The sequence below is a fragment of the Malania oleifera genome, chromosome 9 (genome assembly GCF_029873635.1).
Source record: "Malania oleifera isolate guangnan ecotype guangnan chromosome 9, ASM2987363v1, whole genome shotgun sequence".
NCBI classification, from domain to species: domain Eukaryota; kingdom Viridiplantae; phylum Streptophyta; class Magnoliopsida; order Santalales; family Ximeniaceae; genus Malania; species Malania oleifera.
In genome coordinates this window covers 13,453,198-13,480,837 of record NC_080425.1, presented here as the reverse complement: position 1 = coordinate 13,480,837, position 27,640 = coordinate 13,453,198, and the positions used below count along the sequence as shown (strand labels likewise).

The window sequence follows — 27,640 nt, the reverse complement described above, 5'->3', positions numbered from 1 at the left end:
AACCAATAAGACCACAAGTCATTTTTGTGCAAGCAATGCCACCATTGCAAGTTCATCTAGGTACACAAACACCAAAAAGCACTTTCATCCAAACACAATGGAAACCTAAGCTTCATTGAATTTAGGCTTGGACATCACATCCTATATAAGGAAACCTTGCCCCAAGCCTTATGGCTTTATAACCACATGTGCTTGAAAACTAAGGTGTAGTTCAAGAGGGGGGGGGGGGTGAATTGGGTTTTAAAAGTTTTTTTTAACTCTTTTTTGCAGCTTTTTGTAAGTTTATTAATCACACAAGTATGTTTTGAATTTCAATATCAGCTAGATACCAAGATTTTCTTTTAAAAACTTTAAGAATGAGTAAATTAACTTGAGCTTTCAGCAATGTCAATCAACACCCAATCAACCAATTAACAAACCAACACAAGTTACTTAACCAATATATGAATTGCGGCAGCATTTCCACGATTTAGAGATTGAATAATAAAAAGCCATGTATTGATGGATTTAATGCACTTCCTTTTAATCATAGTTTCCACAAATGATTAATCAACATACGCTCTTTAAGGTTTCCACAAAAGATCAATCAACGTACTCCCTTTAATTAAAAGTTTCTCAATCTCAATATCAATTCAATTTCCTGCACTTAAACAAACATCCACGCAATATATATATATATATATGCATAAATTTAAAGAGTATGGGTAGAGAGTGAGACTGAGCTTTTATGAGGTTTGGTTGTACCAACCTATGTCCTCACCTTACGTAACACCACCTAAGGATTCCACTATAACGCTCCTTTATGGGTAGGAGCAACCTTACAATCCCTCCTTCAATATGCTAGAGCACACCTCTCCAAACGATACCCCATGCTTGGTACAACGATTCAGCAACCCTGAACCGTCAAGAAAACAAAGAAACAAGAATTATTTCTTGTGTACAAGAATTACGCTCAAATAAAGCTGGATAGTAGAAGATTAAGCACAACTAATCAATACTTCAAACTAAATATCAATGAAGAATGAAATTGAAGTTCAAAGAGTAAGTCACCGGGATTCTTCTTTTGATTTGAATCAAAACTCATAAGTTTAGCTAAGAGATTGGTAATCAAAGACTCAGTGATTCTCAGAAAATCTCAGCAAGTAGATGTGTGCAAGAGGGCTTTGAGAGAGTATGAGCTATATAGCTTGAAATCAGATTTTCAATTCTTGGTGTTTAATTTGATTTGAGAACTCATGTATTTATAGGCTCAAAAAGATATATTTTCATGTTGCCCAAGTTACTTGGAGTGTTTCCCAAGTTTTTATAAATTTTGAGGTACAAGCAACTCAATTTAGAAATTTTAAAATACTGTTTAAAAATTAGCCATTATGAAGTTTTGTCACCAAAACCTATTGGGGTCAATCGCCTGATCTTCAAATACAGTATATTTTTCAGTTCATAATAGGGTCAGTCGCCTAAGGTCTCATGGATCAATCGCCTGATCCTACACTGTCTGTCAAATTTAATTCAGCAAATATGTCAGTTGCCTAACCAAACACAGGTTAGTCGCCTGAACAGTTGAAAACACTATTTTTAAAGTTTGTTTCCAAAAACCTTAGCCAACTTGCTTTGATACTTTTATAAAGTATTTTCCGGGGTTTTCAAAATTAGGTCTCTAAGTCCATAATAAACCCTAACGAGCTTCAAAGCATTCATTTTGATATTTAAATGAAGTACTTACTTAAGACTTCCTAAAGACTTTAAATCTCTCTAAACTTGAAGTCTTCATGTATATCTTTGCTTTGAGTCCTCTTTGTATTGAGCTTCCATATTCTTAAAGCTTCCATATGTTTTGACCATCTTGGACCTCTTGAGCTTTCTTTTGATCACCTTGTTGTTGAAGTAAAAGCTTTTATAGCACTTGTGATCTTGGACTTTTAATTCTTGAACGTTTTGAACTTGTCATACTAGGTTTCTTGAAATATCATCACTTAAACCATAACTTTTTAAATTAACCTTTATGTGTTTTCATCAAAACAAGATTCGAAAGCCATGTTAGGCCAACAATCTCCCCTTTTGTGACGATGATAAATAAGGAGCAAAGATGAGAGAACCTTGATAAGGCCCCCCCTTACAATAAGCATACTTTTAACAATATGTATCAAAATGAGGATTTCAAATATAAGTTCAAAAATCATTATGTCATTATAGATCATTTTAGCATACTAGCATTAGGATCATGTCTCAAGTCTATAATTTAAAGCATTATCTCATATAGTTGGCATTATAACTCATCATTAATTTTCTTATATCCTCATTTGGGCTTTCTCCCCCATGCTATGTAATATTGTCAAAATTATGTGTTCTCATTGTTTCCATGCTCTCATTTTTGCTCTCTAAAATATTTCTCCCCCTTTGACACCAATCAAAAAGAGATAAATAGCACGGTCATACGAATTCTTAGAATAGAACACAACAATAAGTATAGTCATGTAGTGCATCAAGGTGTACAAAAAGTCATGACCATAGGGAGTTACAGGCCAAAAGGAATATTGAAAAACAACAAAAGTGCAAAGCCAATACATAGATATGACTTCAATACAACACAAAAAGTAACAAATAGATCAATCAGCATTAGAAGCATTATCATCATCAGCTGCAGCATCTTCTTCAGTACCCTCTTCACTTCCTTCTTCAGATTCTTCATCAGATGTATCATCACTACGAGAGGCAAAGCTGATATCCATGGGATCAACACTCTGAGAAGAACTAGCCCTATATTGCTATATGCAAGTAAGACGCTGGTCAAGTGAGGAGCAAGTAGTCAGGAGTGAAGATACATTCTCCTGAAGTGACTGGAGTCCTGAATGCTTGTCACTGCTGAATGTAGTGAACTTATGGTGAAAGGGTACAAACCACGATGGAGTATCAAGTGTCGGGTGTTGTTTCTGATTTGGAGGTGGAGGTACAACTATTGGCCTTGGTGATCGTCTCCCTTTCAAAAACCAACCCTACAGATGTTTTTCATATCCCATTTTTTTTTTCAGGATCGTGGAGTGGAAAAGGCCATACTAAGTATGCTTTATGAATAGCTCTGTAGGAGTGGTGACACTAAGGTGTGCAAATATGAGGTTTAGAACACCACCATATGGAAGACTGACTCTATGAGCTTCTAATTTAGCCCACATCCATTTTAAAATTAAGCTAGACAGATCAAGCTTCTTCCCTTTCAGCAAACACCATAACATAAAGCAATCAACGTAGAAGATGTGATCATATGAACCGGCTTGTGGTAGGATATTGTTCATGATTATTTTCTAAAGTATTTGAGCTTGAAGATTCAGCTGTTTATATAATGGAGGATGTCCAAAGTATATTGGTTCCTCAACCATGATCAATGGTGAAAATTCCTCGAGAGTAAAACCTTGCTCTAGAATCCACGTTTGACAAAGTGTCTGACACTCAAATTCTGCCAAACTAATATGCAATATAGGGGCCAAGGTTTGTGGAGTTAAGGCAAAGGCCTTATCTCTAACCTCGATGGTCAAGATGGACTCTCCGTGCACCATATTGGCATAAAATATTTTTCACTAAGTTCAAATAAAGTCCTTTCGATTGATAAACCACAAAATTTGTCCATCCAATTTCTTGAAACATAGGTAGGTTGTAGGGAAATTTTGAACAAACGAATGAAGTGTCAATGATTTTACCGAAGATTGGTTCCATAGAACGAAGATGAGTTTTGTATCGATGCTTTGATTGAGGAGTTACAATCCATTGTTCGATGTTACCATCATCTCTCCTTGAAGAAGAACTTCGATTTTTCGTAGTTTTGGTGCAAGGCATCTTGATTTTAGAGAATCAAACGAACCGGCCAAGGGAAACCCTAGAAATTGTGGGAAAAGAGGTAGGAGAGTGATTTTGAGGCTTTGATTTGAAGAATTTTGATGTAAATCTCTCTTTGAGAAGAGGTTTTGTGAAAATATCCGCCTATTGATCGACTTGTTTAATGAATTCAAGTAGTATATATTCTTTTTGTACGTGATCTCTTAGAAAATGATGTCTTATATCAATATGCTTTGTTCTTGAGTGTGATATCAGATTTTTGGAAATGTTTATTGTGCTTGTATTATCACACTTAATTGGTATGACTAAGTACTCTAAATTATAGTCTTTTAATTGTTGTTTCATATAGAGTGTTTGTGCAAAGCAACTACCTGCTGCCATATACTCAGTTTCAGCGGTTGACAAAGCTACAGAATTTTGTTTCTTGGAGAACTAAGAGACAAAAGACCGTCCTAGAAAGTGACAAGTTCCACTTGTACTTCTTCTACCAATCTTACACCCTGCATAGTTCGCATTTGAGTAACAAATTATTTCAAAACCAGTGTCCCTAGGATACCATAGTCCTAAATCAATTGTACCTATTAAGTATCTTAAGATTCTTTTAACGGCTATCTAATGGGATTCCTTAGGAGCTGAATGAAACCAGACGCACATAGATATGCTAAACATTATGTCCGGTCTACTAGCTGTCAAGTATAGCAAACTTCCTATCATACCTCCATAGTATTTCATATCTACTGATTTTCCTTTTTCATTCTTGTCATGGCTTATTAATGTACTCATGGGGGTTCCTATGGGCTTACTTGCTTCCATGTCAAACTTCTTAAGCATATCTTTTATATATTTTGATTGATTTATAAATGTACCATTTTTATCTTGCTTGATTTGTAATCCTAGGAAGTAATTTAACTCTCCCATCATACTCATCTCAAACTCATCTTGCATACACTTTGCAAATTCCTTACATAATTTATTATTAGTTGCACCAAAAATATTATCATCAACAAAGATTTTTCTATGATAAGCATGTATTTATTTTTGGTTTTTATGAATAACATGTTGTCCACCTTTCCTCCTGAAAATCCATTTTCTAATAAAAAAATGCTCAGCCTCTTATACCAAGCTCTAGCAACTTGTTTTAACCCGTACAATGCTTTTGTTAATTTAAATACGTGATCGGGATTGTTTATGTCCTCAAAACTAGGAGATTGTTCCACATAAAATTCTTCATTTATGAAACCATTTAGAAAGGCACTTTTTTTTACATCCATTTGATATAGTTTGAATTCTTTATGAGATGCATATACTAAAAACATTCTAATAGCTTCCATTCTTGCTACGAGAGAAAAAGTATCATTGTAGTCTATTCCTTCTTCTTGATTGCATCCTTGAGCTACAAGTCTTGATTTATTTCTTACAACTATGCCATTTTCATCCTTTTTATTCCTAAATACCCATCTTGTTCCAATTATTGAGTGGTCATCGGGTCTAGGAACTAATTTCCATACTCTATTTCTTTCAGATCGATTTAACTCTTCTTGCATAGCTATCATAAAAAAAATCATCACTTAAGACTTCTTCTATGTTTTTAGGTTCTTTTTGTGATAAAAACGCATAGTGATTATATAAGTTCTTCAATGATGATCTAGTAGTTTCTCCTCGAGAAGGTTCTCTTATGATTTGATCTTTAGGATGATTTTTTACATATTTCCATTCTTTTGGTAACTCAAAATTTTCTATAGGACCATCATTTGGAATTTCTTCATTTTTCTCTTATTTTTCTTTTTTGATTTCTAGATCTTCTAGTTTTTGTGAAGTATCATCTTTTTCTTCATTCTCAATTTCTTTTGTAAAAGGATTAGATTTATCAAAGGTTACATGGATTGATTCAATAATTGTTAGTGTTCTCTTATTATAGATTCTAGAACCCTTCATCTGACTTAGCATCAAATTTTCCTAAGTCATCTTTATTATTAAGTACAAAAGCACTTACATCCAAAAACATGAAAGTAAGCTACGTCAGGTTTTTTTTTTCCATAATTCATAAGGAGTTTTATTTAGGCTTGATTTAATACACTTTATTTATTACATAAAATGCGGTATAAACAGCTTCAGCCCAAAAGTACTTAGGTAGTTTGTTTTCATTTAACATTGTCCTAACTATTTCTTGAAGGGTTCTATTCTTTATTTCAACAACTCCATTTTGTTGTGGATTTCTAGGTGCTAAAAAGTTATGTCTAATTCCATGTTCATTGCAAAATTTTTCAACATCTTTATTATTAAATTCTCTTCGTTGATCACTTTTAATGTTTAAGACACCATAGCCTTTTTCATTTTGAAGTCTTTTCCACAATTTTATCAATGTATTACATGCTGAATCTTTTGAGGCTAAGAAGAGTACCCAGGTAAACCTAGAGTAGTCATCAATGATGATGAAAGCATATTGCTTTCCTCCTAGACTTTGTGTCCTAGTTGGGCCCAACAAGTCTAAGTGAATAAGCTCTAAGGGCTTGCTAGTGGAGATGTGTTTCTTCTTCTTAAAGGTGGTCTTAGCTTGTTTTCCCAATTGACAAGTATCACAAATTTTATCTTTTACGAACTTTGTGTTAGGAATTCCTCTAACTAAGTTTGTAACGTCCTGACCCTCTAAGTGGGCCCGAAGTGCTACTAATCCATTCATTTACCTACTAACTGACATTCTAATATCATTTATGCAGCGAAAAACATAAATATAATTTTCCAACAATATAATACCAGAGTTTTCTACTTCTATCTATATACCAAACTCAACTTTTCATCCACCCGTATTCACATATTTACATATCCCCAACAATCAGTATTCACAACCATCCATCTCTCAAAAGACTTCAAAACATAAAGCATAAAACATAAACATAGACTTTATACATCCCAAAAATGTTGTAATAACCTCAAGCTCTCTAAGGTCTATCTCGTGGAGGTCTTGAAAAAGATAAATTGGTATTCGGGTAAGACACATCTCAGTAAGGAAAGAAATAATATATTAAATCAACGTTTGGCCAACATGAGATTATAATCATCATAATATACAATATTTCCAGATCTTTAACATAATTTTTGAAATTATTTTTTGAACCTAATCAATAGCATGCAAGATATTTTACCCACGAGAAAAAAAAAAAAAAAACAAAAAAAAAAACCTAAGGATAGGGGTGATTACTTGCCCATACAAGTAGAACCCCTTTACTTTGATACTTTAGGCAACCAGAAGGTCACAACTGAAGCATACCAGCGCACTCACCTTACTTAGTAAGCCCTCAGGTGAAGAAGTAATCTCGTACTCACACAGTTCATCTAAAGGTTTACCAGTGAAGGCTCCTATATATCCTACATCTCATATACATAACATAATTCCACACAGAATTCTATTTTACTCATGTCACACTATTAAGCAGTAAAATTCATATATATATATATATATATATATATATATATATATTTCCCGTAAAATAAGTCAACCTACATTTAACGCTTATATAAATATACCTTTCCTTTTTACATTGTTATCCTGAAAATATCATTCACTTACATAAGTTCATTTTCACATATACGTATTTAAATGAACAGTCCTAGGCTCAGAAAATGTAATTTAAATGGTTGGTATTTTAAACCCATACAAAAACATATACATGTATATTCATAACATATTTCATTTTTCAATTAATTTATTAAAATATGGTTTAATATATATTCCCCCTTACCTGGTTTCTTGAACTATGCCAATAGGAATCCCTAAGATGATGCTTGTGACGCTCACTCAGATACTGGTTCAAAAACCCTAGTTTAATTGGATAAATCCCAAATAACCTACTATTTCTGCATTTTCTCAACCTATAAACCTAAAATAAAAATTTAAAACCCCAAAATAGAGAATCTTAACCCTTATCTCAACTTTGGAGCGTTTCCCGAAAAGCCCAGTTTAGAAATCTGCTTTCCTATACATGTAGAAAATCTTCTCTAGAACACTATAGTGGTTTTTGATCATCGATTCGAGCTGAAAACTTAAAAAGAAGGCAGAGAGACGTTTTAGAGAGAGAAAGAACGGAGGAAAAATGATTTCCTTCACCAAGAAGTTTCCCCAAACCCTTTTATACCCAGTTTTGCCACTTGACCTCATCGACGAGAAGACAGGACTCGTCGACGAGTCATAGAAGGAACTTCATCAACGAGAAGATGCGTTCTTCAACGAAACTTAAAATCTAAAATTCTCTCATTTGGGATCTCTTCGTCGACGAGAGATTGAACTTCATCGACGATCTTTAGAATAACACTCGTCGACAAGGATAGAACATTCGTTGATGAGGTATGCTGTTCTTCGTTCCAAAATTTTCCCTTTTCCCCTTTATTCCTTATTTATCTATTCCATCTCTCATTTTCCTAATTATTTAATCATTACAAATTATTTTTGGGTCATTACATTCTCTCCTCCTTCAAAAAATTTTTTCCTCGAAATTTCGCTAACCATTCTTTTTCACATATCTACCATGGTAAACTTAATATATTCCATACAATTCAGTATATATCACCAAATACTTTTGCATCATCTAAATATAATCATCGTATAAACTTCTCAATTATTCATAGACAAATTAAATCATTATTATCTTAATCATAAACCCATACCTACACCCCTGGCATTATTTGGCTCATACTAGATCAATGAGTAAACTCGTGCTAGACCACCTTTGCAAAGTGGTATTGGCTGCTTTCCTCAATCCTGGGTCTATGCAGGTACAACAGGTAATGGTTCCCAATAATTTTTCTCGACATGCCCTGATTTACTGCACCTAAAACAGTTAGGAGCTCGAAACTAGCATTTACCCCTAAGTCTCTTATTACATGTCTAGAATACGGGGTTAGACTGACTATCCTAGTAACCAGGATAACCCCGATCTCCTGCCTCCTACCTCGAGCTGACTGCATTTTCCCCTTTCTTTCCTGATCCCTGACTAACCTCAACCTAAAAACTAGATGACTCAGACCTCTTTTTCTGCTCTGCAGGCTCTGTGCCGCTCTGGATGCTCTTCTCCAGCACCGAAGCCTTATCTACCAAATTTGAGAAATTCTGAACCTGGAATCCCACTACCAGCTCGTAGATTCTGCCTCTTAGACCTTTTTTCAAATTTTCTGGCATTCCTTACTTTGTTCGAAATTAGAAATGGTGCGAAACAAGAAAGGTCCACAAATTTCGCTGCACACTCCGCAATGATCATATCCCCTTGGATCAGATTAGTGATTTCCTCAATCTTTTTCTCTCTGTTAGATAAGGAAAAATACCTTTCAAAGAATAGCTCCTTTAATCTCTCCCATGTCAGAGCTATCTTTACCAAAATCTGTTCCTCTAGTAGCTTCACAGAAAGCCACCAACGTTTTAAATCTCCAATCATCTTAAATGCGGCATAACGGACCTTTTGTTCATCCGTGCAGCTGAGTACCTCCAATATCTCTTCTATCTCCTGTACCCATTTCTCTTTAGCCACTTGATCAAGTCCTCCTACAAAGGCTAGAGGCTTCATTCTCATGAACTCCTTGATGCTACTACCCTTATCTGCAGTTGGGCAGTTCTTTTCTCTAGCATCCTTCCTTATTTCTGCCCTGACCTGTCAGGCTATACCCTTCAATATCATAGAGGTATCAATATCGTCTTTACTCGAAGTCTTTGAATCATCCTTTCCTTTTGCCTCTACGTCCTTATCTCTAGGATCCATCCTAAAAATAGGACAGGAAAGAGTTAAGAATCTTATATCATAACTTTAACAACACAATCATTAAATTTGAATCCAATATACATCCAAGTTCTCCATATAAGAACTAGTCCCACAATTCAGAAACGAAATCATCTAAGGTTTACTTTGGCTTTTCGGAGGCCGTCGACTGCTTCAGAAAAATCACAGGAAATCGTCTACATATTTTCGCTTCTAAACTACAAAACAAAATCCTATACTTCTTAACACCTAACTTATCCATCTAGTATCCTTATCCTAACTGATTCCTATACTCTGGTATAAATCAACCCTAAGTCTGTAGAACCCAAAACCTAATGCTCTGACATTTCCATAACCAGATGATGTGAATCTCATCACACTTTTGGCTGGACATTTCTCTGATACCATTTGTAACACCTCGACCCTCTAAGTGGGCCCAAAGTGCTACTAATCCATTCATTTACCTGCTAACTAATATTCTAGTACCATTTATGTAGCGGAAAACATAAATATAATCTTCCAACAATATAATACCAGAGCTTTCTACTTCTATCTATTTACCAAACTCAACTTCTCATCCACTTGTATTCACATATTTACATATCCCAAACAATCAGTATTCACAACCATTCATCTCTCAGAAGACTTCAAAACATAAAGCATAAAACATAAACATAGACTTTATACATCCCAAAATATCATCAACATTAAACCCTTTCTTTCTAGAACTTAAAAATGTTGTAATAACCTTGAGCTTTCTAAGCTCGATCTCGTGGAGGTTATGAAAAAGATAAATTTGTATTCGGGTGAGACACATTTCAATAAGGGAAGAAATAATATATTAAATTAGTGTGTGGCCAACATGAGATTATAATCAACATAATATTCAACATTTGCAGATCTTTAACATAATTTTTGAAATCATTTTCTGAACTTAATCAATCACATACAAGATATTTTACCCAAGCGGAAAAAGAAAACCTAAGGATAGGGATGTTTACCTGCTCATACAAGTAGCACCCCTCTTCTCTGATACTTTAGGCAACCCGAAGGTCACAACTGAAGCATACCAGAGCACTCACCTTACTCAGTAAGCCCTTAGGTGAAGAAGTAATCTCATATTCACATAGTTTTCCAAAGGTTTACCAGCGAAGGCTTCCAAGAATAGAGAAATCTACCCACTCATACAAGTAGTTTCCCTCTGTCTTAGTATGTTATGCAGCCTACTACTACACCTGATACTAACTAGGGCACTCGCCTTTCTTAGCAAGCTCTCGGGCGAAGAGTTTGCCCCACCCAAACGTAACATGTTCTACAAGCATAAATAATGATACTACCATAATACATTATTTTGTTTGTCATTATTCTGTAATTCTCATCTATTTATGTTATCAGCTTTGAAATTTCATAACATTTCACTTTACATGTCTTTCCCATTTCACATCGTTTACATTTCACATTTCATTTCCATTTCATTTCATAATATACCCAGCATCTTTTCAGTTGTTTTTGTGTTAGTCCCAGCATCTTTTAGTTGTTTTTGTGTTAGTCCACATAAAAATGTGCTAATCTGCTACCTAACATCTTTCAGCTATTTTTGTCCAGCATCTTTTAGCTGTTTTTGTTTCCATGGTTGCATTAACACTCACATGCAGCATATTTCATATATTGTTTTCATACTCAGTTCATTTCCTGTGTATCCTGCATCTTATACATATAATATAATTCCACACATAATTCTATTTTACTCATGTCACACTATTTAGCATTAAAATTCATATATATATATATATATATATATATATATATTTCCTGTAAAATAAGTCAACCTACATTTAACATTGATATACTGAAAATATACCCTTCCTTTTTACATTGTTATCCTAATATATATATATATATATATATATATATATATATATATTTCCTATAAAATAAGTCAACCTACATTTAACATTTATATATTGAAAATATACCATTCATTTTTACATTGTTATCATAAAAATATCATTCACTTGCATTAGTTCATTTTCACATATACGTATCTAAATAAATAGTGCTAGGCTCAAAACACGTAATTTAAATGGTTGGCATTTTAAACCCATACAAAAACATATACAAGTATATTTTTTAATTTATGTGTAATCCCAAAATGGCGGTGAATTGGGTATTTAAAAATATTTTGGTACTTCAATCCTTAATTGAAGACCCAAACTTACAAGTACAAATTTGTATACACCGATTTCAGTATTATACAACTTAATTGTTTTAATCCGTGGATATCTCAATTAATTTAGTATTACCCAATTATTCTCACGTAATTTAGATATTCATATATATATATATATATATATATATATATCAATATTTAACACATGCACAACAGATATAATATGAATATAAGTGCAAAAATATAAAGAGAGATAGAGAGATAGAGCACAGATATCGAATTTTTAACAAGGATCGGCCAAACCCGGCCTACGTCCTTGCCTTGAGCAAAACCCCCGAGGATTGCACTAATCTGCTCCTTTAATTGGGATGGAGCATCCTATTACAAACCCGCTTCTTACAAGAGGCACAACTTCCTTCTACTCCACTGCTTACAAGAGGCGCAGCTTCCTCCTACTCTGCTACTTACACGAGGCATAGCCTCCTCCTTCCCGGTTCACAACCCGAACAGTCAATACAATAGATAAATGAAATTCTTGAACACTCAGATGCTTCTGAACAAGCTAATGAGTACAATAAAAATTCCTAACACATATTCATATGATAAAACTTGAAGCTCAGTATTTATGTAACGATAAGATCGTTATATGAATGATATGCTTCACAAATTTACCTTTTAAATCAATATCTCCCAAAAATGATTTTGTAAATAAATGCTTTAGAGAAACGTAGGATTCGAATGCAGAATGCTTTATGCAAGATTAGAAAATAAGATCTTTTCAAAAATAATCTTTAATAATACGCAGATCTATGTTGTTGCTATCAATAATTTTTCAAGTTGAATCTTTGAATAAATATATGACCTTGAATATTGCAAAGATTTAAACACTATGTTTCAAAAATAATATTCTTCAAGGATATGTATTTAGAAGCTCTTACTATTTGCACTCAAATAATTTCATTCTCTCATAATGAATATTCAAGAATAAGTTTGTGAGATGAAAAAATCTTTGAGTATTATGCAGATCTAAGTTCTTGCTATCAAATAACTCGTACGATTAAATCTTTGAATAAAAATTTGACTTTGAATATTTCAAAGATTTAAATAATATTTTTCAAATACTTTTTGCACCAATAAGATAGATCTTTTTGAATAAAAATACAACTTTGAATATCACAAGGATTCAAACTTTAGAAAGCTATTCCCAACAGATTTTTCAAATAAATAACTATGGGAAAATAAGTTTCTTACTCCCAAAAATATTTTTAATAAACGAATAATGGAGAAGATGACCGATTAATAAAAAATTGAAAGCTCAATAAACTATTTTTCCAAACCTCAAGATCAATCTTAGATTTAGCAGAAGTTGCGCGTGTATTTGCTCAAATTTTGAATATGTGAATGCCAGAGTAAAAGTGTATTCTTTGCAATGTAGGCAATGATTCTTAGCAAGCGTATTCAAAACTTCTCAAGAGACGTGCAAGAATGTTCAAGTATCTCAATATTATACAAAAAGTGAAGCATTAGGGTTTCTACGTTAATTTTATAAGAGTTCTCGGCCTTAGATGGATTTCTGGCCATTGGATCAATTCATTTAAAAGAAATTCCATGCGTATCCGCGCTAAACCGACGTTCTGCGAGAGCGACATTCAGTGTTTTGAAGATAAATTTTACTATATAACTCCAAATTAGACGTTATTAGTGTCACAAGAAAGCTAAGAGAAACTCATACAACTTTTATGTTGAATACATTTTAAGATAAGAAGTTATGAATTGAGAAAAATGCCCATTAATGTGACATAAGAAACATGAAAGGAATTTTTCTACTATGTACACCTTTCAGTGTTTTGACCATAACGTTTTCTATATAACTCTAATTTAAACTTTCTTAGTATCAATATAAAGATAAGATAAAATTACATAACTTTCATATTGAACACCATTTAAGATAAGAACTAATTGAGCAAGAAAATTTCTCATCTTTACTATTCGGTCGACTGGCCGGTTGACTAACCCTTTTGTAAAAATTAGTTTTTGCCTTATTTTAACTTCAAAACCATTTTAAAACATTTGTATAAGTTAGGAATTTTATGAAAAGGGTTTTTCATGTTACTTGGAGGTCCTATGGTCAATCTAAGGTCATATTTAAGCTTCAAATTTCATCATACGACATATGTAAATACATTCAATTACTAAATTACCCATTCCCATAAAGATCTTGGACTTGACGCTTGCATCTTTATTCTTATATACTTATAGTTCCATGAATTGAGCCAGATGGTATGTTCTTAAGGTTTCTCTTGGCTTCCATATCATTCTTACCATTCGTATCATCCGTGCATGCTAAATAATGATTCTGCTAAAAAGGCTCAATGCATAGATGAGATAATTGTATTTTGTCATTATCAAAATATGATTGGACTCAAAAAGTCAATAATATTCATAACATATTTCATTTTCCAATTAATTCATAAAAATCTGGTTTAATATATATTCCCCTTACTTGGTTTCCTAAACTATGCCAACAAGAATCCCCAAGATGATGCCTGTGACGCTCACTCAGATCCTGGTTCAAAAACCCTAGTTAATCAGATAAACCCCAAATAACCTACTATTTCTACATTTTCTTAGCCTATAAACCTCAAATAAACATTTAAAACCCCAAAACCAAGAATCTTAACCCTTACCTCAACTTTGGAGCGTTTCTCGAAAAGGCCAGTTTAGAAATTTGCTTCGCTAGATGTGTAGAGAATCTTCCTTAGAACACCATAGTGGTTTCTGATCGTCGATTCGGGCTGAATTCGAGTCGAAAACTTAAAAAGAAGGTAGAGATGCCTTTTAGAGAGATAAAAAACAAAGGAAAAATGATTTCCTTCACCAAGAAGTTTCCCCAAACCCTTTTATACTAGTTGTTACCACATGGCCTCGTCGACGAGAAGACAGGGCTCGTCGACGAGTCACAGAAGGAACTTCGTCGACAAGAAGATGTGTTTGTCGAAGAAACTTAAAATCTGAAATTCTCTCATTCAAGATCTCTTCGTCGACGAGAGACTGAACTCCGTCGATGATCTATAAAAGAATACTCGTCGACAAGGATAGAACATTTGTCGATGAGGTCTCTATTCTTCCTTCCAAAATTTTCCCTTTTCCCCATTTATTCCTTATTTATCTATTCTATCTGTCATTTTCCTAATTATTTAATCATTAAAATTTTTTTTTCCTGGGTCGTTACAAAGTTCTTCTTCACTAGTTTTGAGAGTAAGTCCATACTATCATGTCCTAGCCTTCTATGCCATAACCAACTTGCCTCATTCATAGTTGCTAAGCATGTGATGTTTTGAGATTTTAAATTTTCAAAATTTATGCAATATACATTATCAATTCTTCTAGCAGTGAATAGAGTATTGTGTTCTTTATCTTCAACAATACATTTGTCTTGCTTAAAATTACATCAAACCCTTTGTCACTCAATTGGCTTATGCTCAATAGGTTATGTTTTAATTCATCTACTTGTAACACATCATCAATCGTGAGAGAAGACTCTTTACCAATCTTACTGATCCCAATGATTTTTCCTTTGGCGTTGTCTCCGAATGTAATGTATCCACCATATTTTAGCCTTAATGAGGTGAACTTGGATTTATCCCCGGTCATGTGCCTAGAACACCCGATGTCCAAGTACCATTTACTTTTAGATGGTGTTGTCTTAAAGCAAACCTACAAGAAGGGTTCAATGTTTTTTCTTAGGTTTCTTTATTTCAGATTTTTTTTCTTTAATTTGCCAAACTTTCTTGACTTTTACATTCTTTCTTTGAAATGGACAATCAAATTTTATGTGTCCCTTTTTCTTACACAAGAAGCACGTAGTGTGTTGATAGATGTTAGTTGAAGATGTGCTTGCATAATAATTTGATTCTTTAACAAAGTATCCCATATAAAGATTCTTCTTCTTCTTGTTCTCAATTCCATTAAATCCTATTCCTTCTTTATCTAATGACATTTTTTTTTTCTAGGCAATTTTTCAAAGTTCTCCTTTAGTAAAATTGTAAATAATTTTCTCCTTGTCTTCAATTTTACTTTTAATGTCTTTTATTTCTGAGTCTTTCTTGCTTTCACCATTTACTTGTAATTTAACTAAATCTTGAGACATGTCATGTATTTTCTTTATAAGCTCATCAATATGTGAGTCTTTTTCTTTTTCAACTAATTTTGATGTATCTAGTTGATTTTTAAGTGATTCATTTTGTTCTTTTAAGGTAATGTTCCTTTTAGTTACATTTATGAACCTATTGTGTAAGGCAAATAATTCAGTTTGAATTTCTTTGTATGACGCCATACTATCGCATGAATCACAACATGATTCATCACTTGATTCTTCAAATGAACTATAGTAGCAATTTACCTCATCATTTTGAGCCATGAAACATATGTTGGCCATCTCTTGTTCACTTGATTCGTTCTCTAATTCGCTTGAGCTTGTGTCATCTCATGTAGCTTTCATTGCCTTCGTTTTCTTCTTCTTGTCTTTCTTTTGCTGTGCACAATTGGGTTTAATATGTCCAACCTTTTTACAACTATAACAAGTAAGGGGTTCATTCTCATTCTTATTTTCCTTTTTACTTGTTTCTCCTTTTTCAGATTTTGAACCTCTAAACTTTCTAGCAAACTTCTTATTTCTTTTTAAGAATTTTCCAAGTCTCTTAGTAATGAAGGCTACTTCTTCATCATCTAATTCACTTACATCTTCCTCTTCTTTACTAGAGTTTTCTTTGGCAACCTTAAGGGCTATAGATTTCTTGTTTTGGGTTTTAGCATTCCTTTTATTCATAGCCATCTCATAGGCGAGAAGGGATCCATTCAGTTCATCTGGTGAGGTATTCTTAAGGTTTCTTCCTTCCATAATAGCTGTGGCTTTGGGTTCCCAAATGGGTGGAAGACCTCTAAAGATTTTTCATATCATCTTATAAATAGAGTAGTTTTTCTCTAAGGCATTAAGGGAGTTTATGATATGAGTGAACCTAGGGTACATATTTGTAATAGATTCATCCGGGTTCATCCTAAATGCTTCATATTCTCTAGTAAGCATGTCAATTCTATTATCTCTCATGTCAATGATACCTTCACAGGTTACCTCTAGTTTGTCTCATATTTCTTTTGCCGATTTATATGCCATGACCCAATTGAATTCATTTATGTCAAGGGCACAGTATAATGCATTTATAGCACTTGAATTAACTTGCAACATCTTATGGTTGTTTTTGGTCATGTCTTTTTCTTCTTTGGGTACTTCTTTTCCATCAACAAGTTTGGTAGGAATAAGATCATCATGTGTGACAACCCTCCATGCTTTCCAATCCATAGTTTGAAGATAGATCATCATTCTTTGTTTCCAAAAAGTATAGTTAAGTCCACAAATGATAAAAGGCCTAGCTGAGGATTGACCCTCGATAAAGGGAGCTATGCCTAGGTGTGCCATTTAGATCTTTATATAGCTTCTAATTAAGATTTTCTATAACCCCACTCTGATACCAATTGAAAAATAAGGTGTAGTCCCAAGAGGAGGGATGAATTGGGTTTTAAAAGTTTCTTTTAACTCTTTTACAAATTCACAGCTTTTTGTAAGTTTATTAATCACACAAGTATGTTTTGAATTTCAATATTAGCTAGATACCAAGATTCTCTTTTAAAAGCTTTAAGAATGAGTAAATTAACATGAACTTTTAGCAATGTCAATCAACACCCAATCAACCAATCAATAAACTAACACAAGTTACTTAACCAATATATAAGTTGCAGCAGCACCTCCACGATTCAGAGATGGAAAAATAAAAAGCCATGTATTGATGGATTTAATGCACTTCCTTTTAATCAAGGTTTCCGCAAATGATTAATCAACATACTCCTTTTAAGGTTTACAAAAAAGATCAATCAACGTACTCCCTTTAATTAAAAGTTTCTCAATCTCAATATCAATTCAATTTCTAAACAAACATCCACGCAATTTATCTATATATATGTATGAAGAAATTTAAAGAGTAAGGGTAGAGAGTGAGACCGAACTTTTACGAGGTTCAGCTATACCAATCTACATTCTCTCCTTAGGCAACACCACCTAAGGATTCCACTATAATGCTCCTTTACGAGTAGGAGCAACCTTACAATCCCTCTTTCAATAGGCTAGAGTACGCCTCTCCAAACAATATCCCATGCTTGGTACACCGTTTCAAGTACACCGATTCAACATCCGTGATCCATCAAGAAAGCAAAGAAACAAGAACTATTTCTGGCGTACAAGAATTACTCTCAAATAGAGCTGGTTAGTACAAGATTAAGCACACCTAATTAATACTTCAAAGTAAATATCAATGACGAATGAAATTGAAGCTCAAAGAGTAAGTCACTGAGATTCTTCCTTTGATTTGAATCTAAACTCAGAAGTTTAGCTCAGAGATTGGTAATCAAAGACACAATGATTCTTAGAAAATCTTAACAAGTAGATGTGTGCAAGAGGGCTTTGAGAGAGTATGAACAGTATAACTTGAAATCATATTTTCAATTCTTGGTGTTTAATTTGATTTGAGAAATCATGTATTTATAGGCTCAAAAAAGTATATTTTCATGTTGCTCAAGTTACATGGAGTGTTTCCCAAGTTTTTATAAAGTTTGGGGCACAAGCAACTCAATTTAGAAACTTTAAAACACTATTTAAAAACTAGCTGTTACGAAGGTCAGTCGCCTGATCTTCAAATACACTGTATATTTCAGTTCAATATAGGGTTGGTCACCTGAGGTCTCAGGGGTTAGTTTCCTAATCCTACACTGTCTGTAAAATTTAATTCAACAAATATGTCAGTCGCCTAACCAGACACAGGTCAGTCACCTAAATAGTTAAAAAAACTATTTTTAATGTTTGTTTCCAAAAACCTTAGCCAACTTGCTCTGATTCTTTTAAAGAGTATTTTCCAGGGTTTTCAAAATTAGGTCTCTAAGTCCATAATAAACCCTAATGAGCTTCAAAGCATTCATTTTGATATTTAAATGAAGTACTTACATAAGGCTTCCTGAAGACTTTAAAACTCTCTAAACTTGAAGTCTTCATGTATATCTTTGCTTTGAGTCCTCTTTGTCTTGAGCTTCAATATTCTTTACGCTTCCATATGTTTTGACCATGTTGGACCTCTTGAGCTTTCTTTTGATCACCTTGTTGTTGAAGTATAAGCTTTTATCGCAATTATGATCTTAGACTTTTAATTCTTAAACCTCTTGAACTTGTCATACTAGGTTTCCTGAAATATCATCACTTAAACCATGACTTATTAAATTAACCTTTATTTATTATCATCAAAACAAGATTCGAAAGCCATGCTAGGCCAACAGTGCTTTATATGTAGAGCTACATAAGCAGCAATAAAATTATGGTTTTTCTTTTTTTTGGTCCTTTTTCTATGTGAACCAATCCCAATATCATAATCTAAATGGAATTGCAGTTCTGAACACACAAAACTAAAGATTCAACATGGCTCGGTATATCAAACCAGCCCAAACAAGCACTCCCACCATAGCAAAGTGATATAAGCCTTATCAGTCACCAAATGGGAAATATGTTTTACCTTATCATTCATGCCTTTAACCATTCACATCAAAAAACAACATTTACCACAGCAGAAACAACCCAAGTCAAAACAAGTTCATGAGCATAGAGCTAGGAGCTAAATACAAAACTATTAATAAGTACTTAACACAAAATAATCAAAGCATGCAAACAAGCATACAAAAGCAGATAAAACAATCCAGACCCGCTTTGAGGTTAATAACCTTAAATGCAATATCTATTTGTAAAGAGAATTCAGAAAAACACGAAAATAAAAATTTTGAATTTCAACACACTAGTATCTCAAATTAACTATTTAGATCAGTTGGGGTAATTTTTTTCCTATTTTGAAAAACCCAAAAAGCATAAGACGTTCATTGAGAATATATTTTTTGTGCTTCTTGAGCTTATGGAGCATAGAAGAAAAGAGAGGAATGAAGCAGAAGAGGAGTCAGAATCTTCTAGGAATCGTTGGGCATTGAAATCGACGACGAGAGGCTACCATGGCAATGGCAAAGGGTGAGGGGCTCTACGAACAGCAACGGGTGAGGGGCTTTGATGAACGACGACGGTCAGGGGCTGGGGTTGCGATGAAGAAAGGGGGATCGAGAGGGGAGGAGGAAAACATATGGGGAAAGGAGGGAAATGAGGGAATTTGGGGGAAACCCAAGCAACGCAGGTACATATATTTATGCGTATTAGTGACGAATCTAAACCATCACTAATACCTCATAAACCATCACTAGTATACTTAACTAATTATCTTTATATGTTTTAAATAAAGAGCCTATTAGTGACGAATCTAAACCGTCACTAATGTCATATTATTAGTGATCAATCTTCCCAAACTGTCACAAATATTGTTAACTAAATTATTTTAAAATTTTTTAAATAAAAAGACTATTAGTGACGAATCTAAACTATCACTAATAGCCGGTTATTAGTGATGAATTTTTCTAAACCGTCACTACTATTGTTTACAAAATTATTTTTAAATTTTTAAATAAAAAGACTATTAGTGACGACTCTAAACCGTCACTAATACATCTTATTAGTGACGGTTTTGAAAATTCGCTACTAATAGTGTTAACTATATTATTTTTATATATTAATACAACAATAGTAGTGACGGCTACCTAATTGTCACTAATAATGACTTTTAGTGATGGATTCATTCATCACTAATACCCATAGAATCATTGCTAATATTTTCTCGAGATAATTCCTGCGCGAAAAATGATTTCGCACAATAGTTTGAGTGGGAAAATCAGTTTGTAGTGACGAAGTTATTAGTGATGGTTTTAAAACTGTCACTAATAGTGTCGTATTAGTGACGGGTGCTAAAACCATTACTAATGCTTACACTATTAGTGACGGTTCTTAAAAACCGTCACCAATACCCACTTTTAGTAACAAAATTAAAGAGAACATGCTCCCTTAGCCAAAAAATGAAGAGAAATCTTAGTGAGAGAGAGAGAGAGAGAGAGAGAGCTTGATGTGTCCGGCCAAGGGAAAAATGTGAGGAGCCGGGGGGGGGGGGGGGAGTTCCAGAAGACGTAAAAGGAAATGGGAGTTTTAAATTTAACGGATTAGATTGCAGTTAATGCAATCCATATATATATATATATATATGTATGTCCTATCATCTAATTTACATATATGAACTATACTATTTATTTTATTATCTTATTTAATTAATCACCTAATTAATAATATATTTTTTTGACACTTACATGTTTATTAGTTTTGGGTTTTTACATTCTCCTCTCTTTATAAAAATTTCTTCCTCAAAATTGCTACATATAACTTTGAATAAAATCCTTTGTGAACCCACCAGCAAGTTTGAGTTGAACCCGAAAACAACTCTATTAAAAACTAATAACTAACACAAACTGATGGATGAGACATCTTGGTCTAATACCCCTTACTTCAACACAACACTCAACAACTTTAATTCTCATTTCTAGTTCCCAAAGATTTAACATGAGCATAACCTTTCTCTCTGGCAACAAATAATACATTTTGGATCCTTCTTCAAAAATGGTACCAACAAAATCTAGGATCCAAATTGCTATACAATTAGGATCCCTAGTAACCACCCCCCTTAGCATCCTCTAGCTCCAAAATAAAATTCCTTCAAAATAAAGAGGTATTTAAGGCTTTTATCCTCTCAATGCAGTTTAAATTTGTTTCCATATAAGTATGAATGGTACAACTTTAATGCAAACATAATAGCAGCTAATTTGAAGTCATGGGTTAGATATTTTTACTTGTGAGGCTTTAAGTGTCATAATCCCTAGGCGGTTACCTTTTTCCTTGTCAACTTGATTAGTGTGACAGACATTCTAGAAAAAAAAAAAAAAATTCCTACACAAACCTGCGACAATACCCTACCAAACCCAAGAAGCTATGAATTTAAACCACATTTTTAGGGTTTCCCAACTCAATACAACATCATCATTAGGGAAAATCAATAGATAACTATTCTTTGATTATGACATGACCAAAAAATTTCACACTAGTTGTCCAGAACTCACATTTCCCATTTAACATATAATTGATACTTGTATAATGTTTATAGAATTAATCACAAATGTTGTTCTTACTCTTCTTGAGTCTTTGAATATATCAAAAACCATCCATAAAAACTATAATAAATTGATACAAGTATGGTTGAATAACTTGATTCATCATATCCATGAAAATGCAAGGTGCATTGGTAACCCCAAATGGTAACACAAGAAACTCATAGTGATCATACTATGTACTAAATTCCGTCTTTGGGATGTTTAATTTCCAAATCTCAATTGGTGATAATTTGATTGCAAATCAATCTTCAAAAATTTTGGGGTTTGGCCAATTGGTCAAATAATCCTCCATTTCCTATAAGTCGATACCAATTCTTAATGTAATGTGATTCAATTTCCAATAATCAATGCATAGCCTCAAGGACCCATTATGTTTCTTAGCAGATAACACAGCTACAACCCATGGTGATACACTAGATCGAATAAATTCCTTGTTGAGGAGATCTTCTAGTTGCACTCTAGGTTGAGTTAGTTCACCTAATTTCATTTTATATAAAGCAGTCAATATAGGCTCTGTTCCTAGCACCAAATCAATGTTAAATTCAATCTCCTTTTGGAGGCAGCCCCGATAAATTATCTGGAAAAATATCTAGAAATTCATCACCTATGGGTAAAGAAATTTGGGTTTCATTAACTTGCGTATTTTATTTCATTGTTGTTACAACCCCCATACATGTGCCCAAATTCCATCTTTTCACAACCACTCAAGATATCAAACACGAGAGATTGTTAGTTGGAAGGAAACTGTCACTCCATTTGGATCTCCGAGTACTACTTTCTTTTGGAAACAATCAACTAAGTGTATAATAAATAGATAAGCACTCCATTTATAGGATTACATCATAATCCACAATATCCATGTTAAATAGTTGACTAGGAAGTCATTCCCACCAATATTTAAAATGCATGTCTGCTTATTCTGTCTACATTTATTGTCTTCCCAGTTACAATTGGTTTATCTACAAAATAACTCTTAACCAAAACCTTATCATCGACTTCCAGTTCAACTTTTGAAACACAAGGCAATGGTGAACCTCCATAATTTCTATAATAATTGCTTCATTTTAAAACCAGGGATTTAAGGAAATATGAAAAACTTACCAAGACTAAAGTATCCTAAGCTTTCCTTATACTACACCACCACAATAAAGATTTTGGAAATCCTTGGTACGAAAACATAAATGTAAGGCAAAGAAACATCCTTGCATGCTGTGATATTGGATCATTATCCAATAACTTTAATTCTTCATTTTTATTTTTATTTTTTACTAAAGGATGGTGACACCTCCATTTATTTATTGATATACCCTCACTTTTGGCGGAGGAATACTGTGGTTACAAGACAAGTATTAGGAGATTATAGATAAAAAAAGATTAAAGGCCTCCTAAAAATAACACCAACAACCAACCAAAATAGGACTACAAATCCAAATAAAGCTAAATAAGAAACAATTCTAAATAGGCCTATCAAAAGCAAAAATAATAAAATAAACTAAAATCAAAAATTCTAAACCAACCAAACAAAAATCGAGAGGATGAACTAATGAAGAAAGGAAGTGAGACCCAACCTATCCATATAAAGGATACCTTTTAGAGAACGTGGTAAAAGATGTTGTTCTTCATAGATGAAATTGTATCTCATTTCTTCTTCTCTAGCAAGAAAATCAGCTATACTATTGCCTTCCCTATATTGATGGATCACTATGAAATTCTCTCCTTCTAGCTACACCACGAGGTCCTCCCAAAAATCTCAAAAATGCCATAAGGTACATCTACCTTTCTGAAACCAATCAACAACAATTTGTGAGTCATTTTCAATAATCACATTAAAATAATGATGTCGTTTGTATAAATGAATTCCTTCCAAAATTTCCTTTAATTCCGCACTATTGTCCGTACCATTGCCAAAATAGTTTGAAAAAGCCACTTTTACCATGTCATGACAGTTTCGAATAATTTCTCCACTTCCTGAAGTACCCGAATTGCCCCTACAGCTCCCATCACAATTAAGTTTTATCCACCCTTCTGGGGGTTTAACCCATGAAATAATTTTTCTAAGCATGGCGCAAACACCCTAATGTTGAATTTGAAACTTTTGCAAAATCGTAATGAATGATATTTTCAATTTTTGAAAAGAATTATAGCTCTTAGCTAAAGAAGTAACCCAGTATTGAACACTTCTCCACGTCATATCCACACTTTAATAAACTCTTTCCATTCTCGCTTTGCATTTTCAGTTCCAGAGGCACCACGTAATCAAATACGGAATCAGACCGATTAAAATACCATTAATAGAAGATTTTCAAGCATAGTGGAACTAGTTTGCAATTTTGTTTTTCCATAAAAGGAACTGTTGGAAAGGAATCCCCAACACCACACTAGCCCAGCGCCAAACCTCTTAAGCCACTTCTCCTAAAGAAAGAATATGATTAGTGTTTTCCTGACTTCTCCGTATACAGCAATCACAAGCTAAAACCATCGATATTCCTTTGGCCTGAATTCTATCATCTACTGTGAAACATCTAAACCAGGTTTTCCATAAACACATTGAGATTCTTCTCGGTAATAAAGAATGTCAAAACCAGTCATTTCACTCAAAATTATCCCTTCTACTCCTCACTGCCTTCCATGCCATTTTTGTAGAGAAATTGCCATCAGAAGCAGGCTTCCAGATGAATATATCCTGATCACTTTACCAGCTAGCACATTATGCAAGATTTCCATTGTTTTGTCGGCCCCAACCAATTCCATTAATAAATCAAAGTTCAAGTTGTTATTCAACCAGCAACCCTAAATACACAGCTTCTTACTCAAAATATCCTCAGTGCACACAACTAACGGGCCTAATGTAAGCCACCTATCAAACGAAAAAGAAGAGTTCCCACCTCTCACCAAAATTTTAACATTATCCATAACTTCTGGAATGGTGACCATTATTGATTTCCAAAATCGAGAGTCATTTGTTATCCCCTTACTTATTAATAAATGATCATTTCTGCAATATTTAGCCTCGAAAAAACCTGACCATAGCTTGTTAGAAGTGAATAGTTTGAAGGCAAATTTCATGAGAAAAGATTTTTGGACTTCTTTAAGATCTCTCAAGCCCATACCCCCTTTCGAGGTAGGTTTACAAATTTTCTCCTAAGAGCGCCAATGAATCTTCCTTTTACCTTTCACCTCTCCCTATAAATTAGCAAGAAGAGAGTTGATGCGAGAAAATGTGACCTGCGAAACATTAATAACTCACATCAAATGTATCGGCATGTTAGACAACACATGTCTTAATAAAATCAATCTTCCACCTTGAGAGCAACTTAAATTTCCACTCTACAATTTTCTTCCTAATCTTCTCCATAAGAGGCTCCAAGATCTCGGAAGACAATTTTCCATGAACCAAAGGCACACCCAAATACGTAACTAGGAATTTACCTTCCATGAAACCCTTGATTCTTAATAAACCACGTTTTCGAGCAAGAGTAATGTATTTCAAAAGGAATAACACATACTTTGTCTTGCTGATTTTTTGACCCGCCCACATCTCATACATCTCCAAAGTGTAAACCAGATTTCTAATAGATCTTTTCCCACCATTTGCAATAATAAAAATATCATGTGCATAAAGTAAATGCGAAACCAAAGGGGCCCCAATCGGACAATTAAATTGTCTAATACGACCTGTCTCATAATTTTTCCTAAGCAACCTTGTCAAAACCTCCTCCATTATGATGAATAAATAAAGAGAAAGTGGATCCCTTTGCCTCAAGCCTTTAGTCGATTGAAAAAACCCTTTAAAGGTTTAGTTCATCATAGCGGAAAACCATGGGGACTTCACACAATTTTTTATAAGCTTGCAAAACCTCTCAGAGAAGTCAAAAGCCTTAAGAACCTCTAGAAGGAAATTCCAATTCACTATCATAAGCCTTAGTCATATCCAGTTTTACCATCGCACTGCTGCCAGCAATTTTTTTGTGCAAAGAATGAACCATTTCCTATGCAAGCGTAATATTGTCAAAAATACTACGCCCAGGAATAAAAGCACCTTGCTCATGTGAGACCAACTTATCAACAATCTCAGTTAGCCTAAAAACAATAATCTTGGAAAAAATTTTGTGAGCCACGTAGCACAAACTAATAAGCCAGAATTGTCAAAGCTAAAAGGATTGCCCACCTTTAGAATTAAAACAATAAACAAAGAGGAAAAGAACCTGGAAAGATGAGTGCCCTGAAAAAATTCTTTGTCGTATCCAAGACATCTTTTTTTCACAATGTCCCTGCAAGAAATATAAAATTTAGAGCCAAACCCATCTGGTCCCACACTACTTTCTTTGGGAATAGAGAACACTGCTATTTTAACTTCTTCTTCCATTGGATCGGTGTAGAGAAAATTATTATCAGCATCTGAAATCTGCCTTTGAATTAACTCAGAGATATCACAAGGTTCAACCACTAAAGGCTTTGAGAGAAAATTCTGAAAAAAAAAAAAAAAATGCAACGGCTTCATTATGTATTCCTTCCGCACCATCCAATATCGTTCAGAACCATATGGTCTATACAGGCCTTATTCCACCTCTTATTGATAATTGGGTCGAAGAATTTAAAGTTTTGATCCCCCTCAATCAACCATCTTTTTTTTTAATTTGTCCTAGGTGAGATGCTTCCCTATTCTCCCACACCTGAATCTCCAACTTAGTAGTCAAGTAATAGGCTTCGACCTCCTTAGAAAAACCTAATTGCAGTTGATTTTATAGAGATTCCAACATTTCCTTGAGAGCTTGTAGGTTTTCTCCTACTCTCCCAAAGAAATTTTTACTCCATGCATGTAAAGCAACTTTAGTTCTCTTAAGACAAATAGCGAGTTTCAAAAGACCCAAGGCTAAGTCATTCATGATCCAGGCATCTTTAATGCAAGATAAAAACAAATCATCTTTAACTTCAATTCTTCATTACAATCCCTCAAAACTAATGTATGCAGGCCTTCATAGACTTATACTTGGAAGATAAGGAAACTGAATTAAGCAACCCAATTAAACAAAAATATCAATTTCCTCAATAGTCTAGAATCTTGCTTCTTGAGCATTCGTATCCTAAAATTCTGAATATTTGCCCCCAATGAAATGACCATAAATAAATAACCAAAAATATACTGTTAACATTTGTAAGTTAAAATAATCTTTTGGTAACAAACTGCATTATTTCTCCACTATCTGAAAGAATTCAACCTCAAATTGTAAAAATGCATAAGATAAAAAATGAAGACCATAAATAACTTGAAGGAGACCATGACTATTTTCTTCCTCAGCTAACTTAACATATTGTGGGTTGAGCCCCAAATGTAGTGGTTCAACAATTTCAATAGCAACATCCTTAATTTCCCTTTTCTCATTGGTTGACCTCTCTTTGAATCAACCGAAAGGATGACTTCTTTTCTAACTAACAATGTTTTAGCCTATAGAAAAATACTTATTTAGAACCACCAATATTTCCACTTTGCCTCCCACTGTTCACTAAATCTGAACAACCAGATATGACCACCTTCCATCCTTGAGATGACCATTTGCAAATTAAACCACAACTACACTCATCTTCTCCAAACCCATAATCGCCAATAACTCTTGCAAGAACCTTTGCTATTCATTTGTAAATCCAACTCTATAAGCTTACCATTCTAATTTTCTTTTATCCCCATCTAAGTCTTTATATAACTAACTTTTTGTAATGA

The 27,640-nt window shown here is 33.8% G+C and overlaps 1 protein-coding gene across 1 annotated transcript; it reads right to left on the bottom strand.

The window, feature by feature from the left end:
* Positions 1–2,606: 2,606 nt before the first annotated feature.
* On the bottom strand, positions 2,607–15,396 carry LOC131163368 (uncharacterized). The gene is made up of 4 exons (XM_058119963.1): positions 15,253–15,396; positions 9,009–9,467; positions 8,850–8,938; positions 2,607–2,757 (listed from the first exon to the last, which is right to left on the bottom strand). The coding sequence occupies exons 1-4, from the start codon at positions 15,394–15,396 to the stop codon at positions 2,607–2,609; spliced, it is 843 nt and encodes a 280-aa protein (XP_057975946.1).
* Between the last annotated feature and the right edge of the window lie 12,244 nt (positions 15,397–27,640).

What these genes read in the sequence shown, in the direction of transcription:
- LOC131163368 (XM_058119963.1), bottom strand. Translation starts at nt 15,396, where the DNA reads ATGACCGGGGATAAATCCAAGTTCACCTCATTAAGGCTAAAATATGGT. An exon ending in CGATTGATGATGTGTTACAA is followed by an intron (nt 9,468 to 15,252) that starts GTAGATGAATTA and finishes ATAGCCTGACAG; the next exon opens with GTCAGGGCAGAAATAAGGAA. An exon ending in CATTTCTAATTTCGAACAAA is followed by an intron (nt 8,939 to 9,008) that starts GTAAGGAATGCC and finishes GTGGGATTCCAG; the next exon opens with GTTCAGAATTTCTCAAATTT.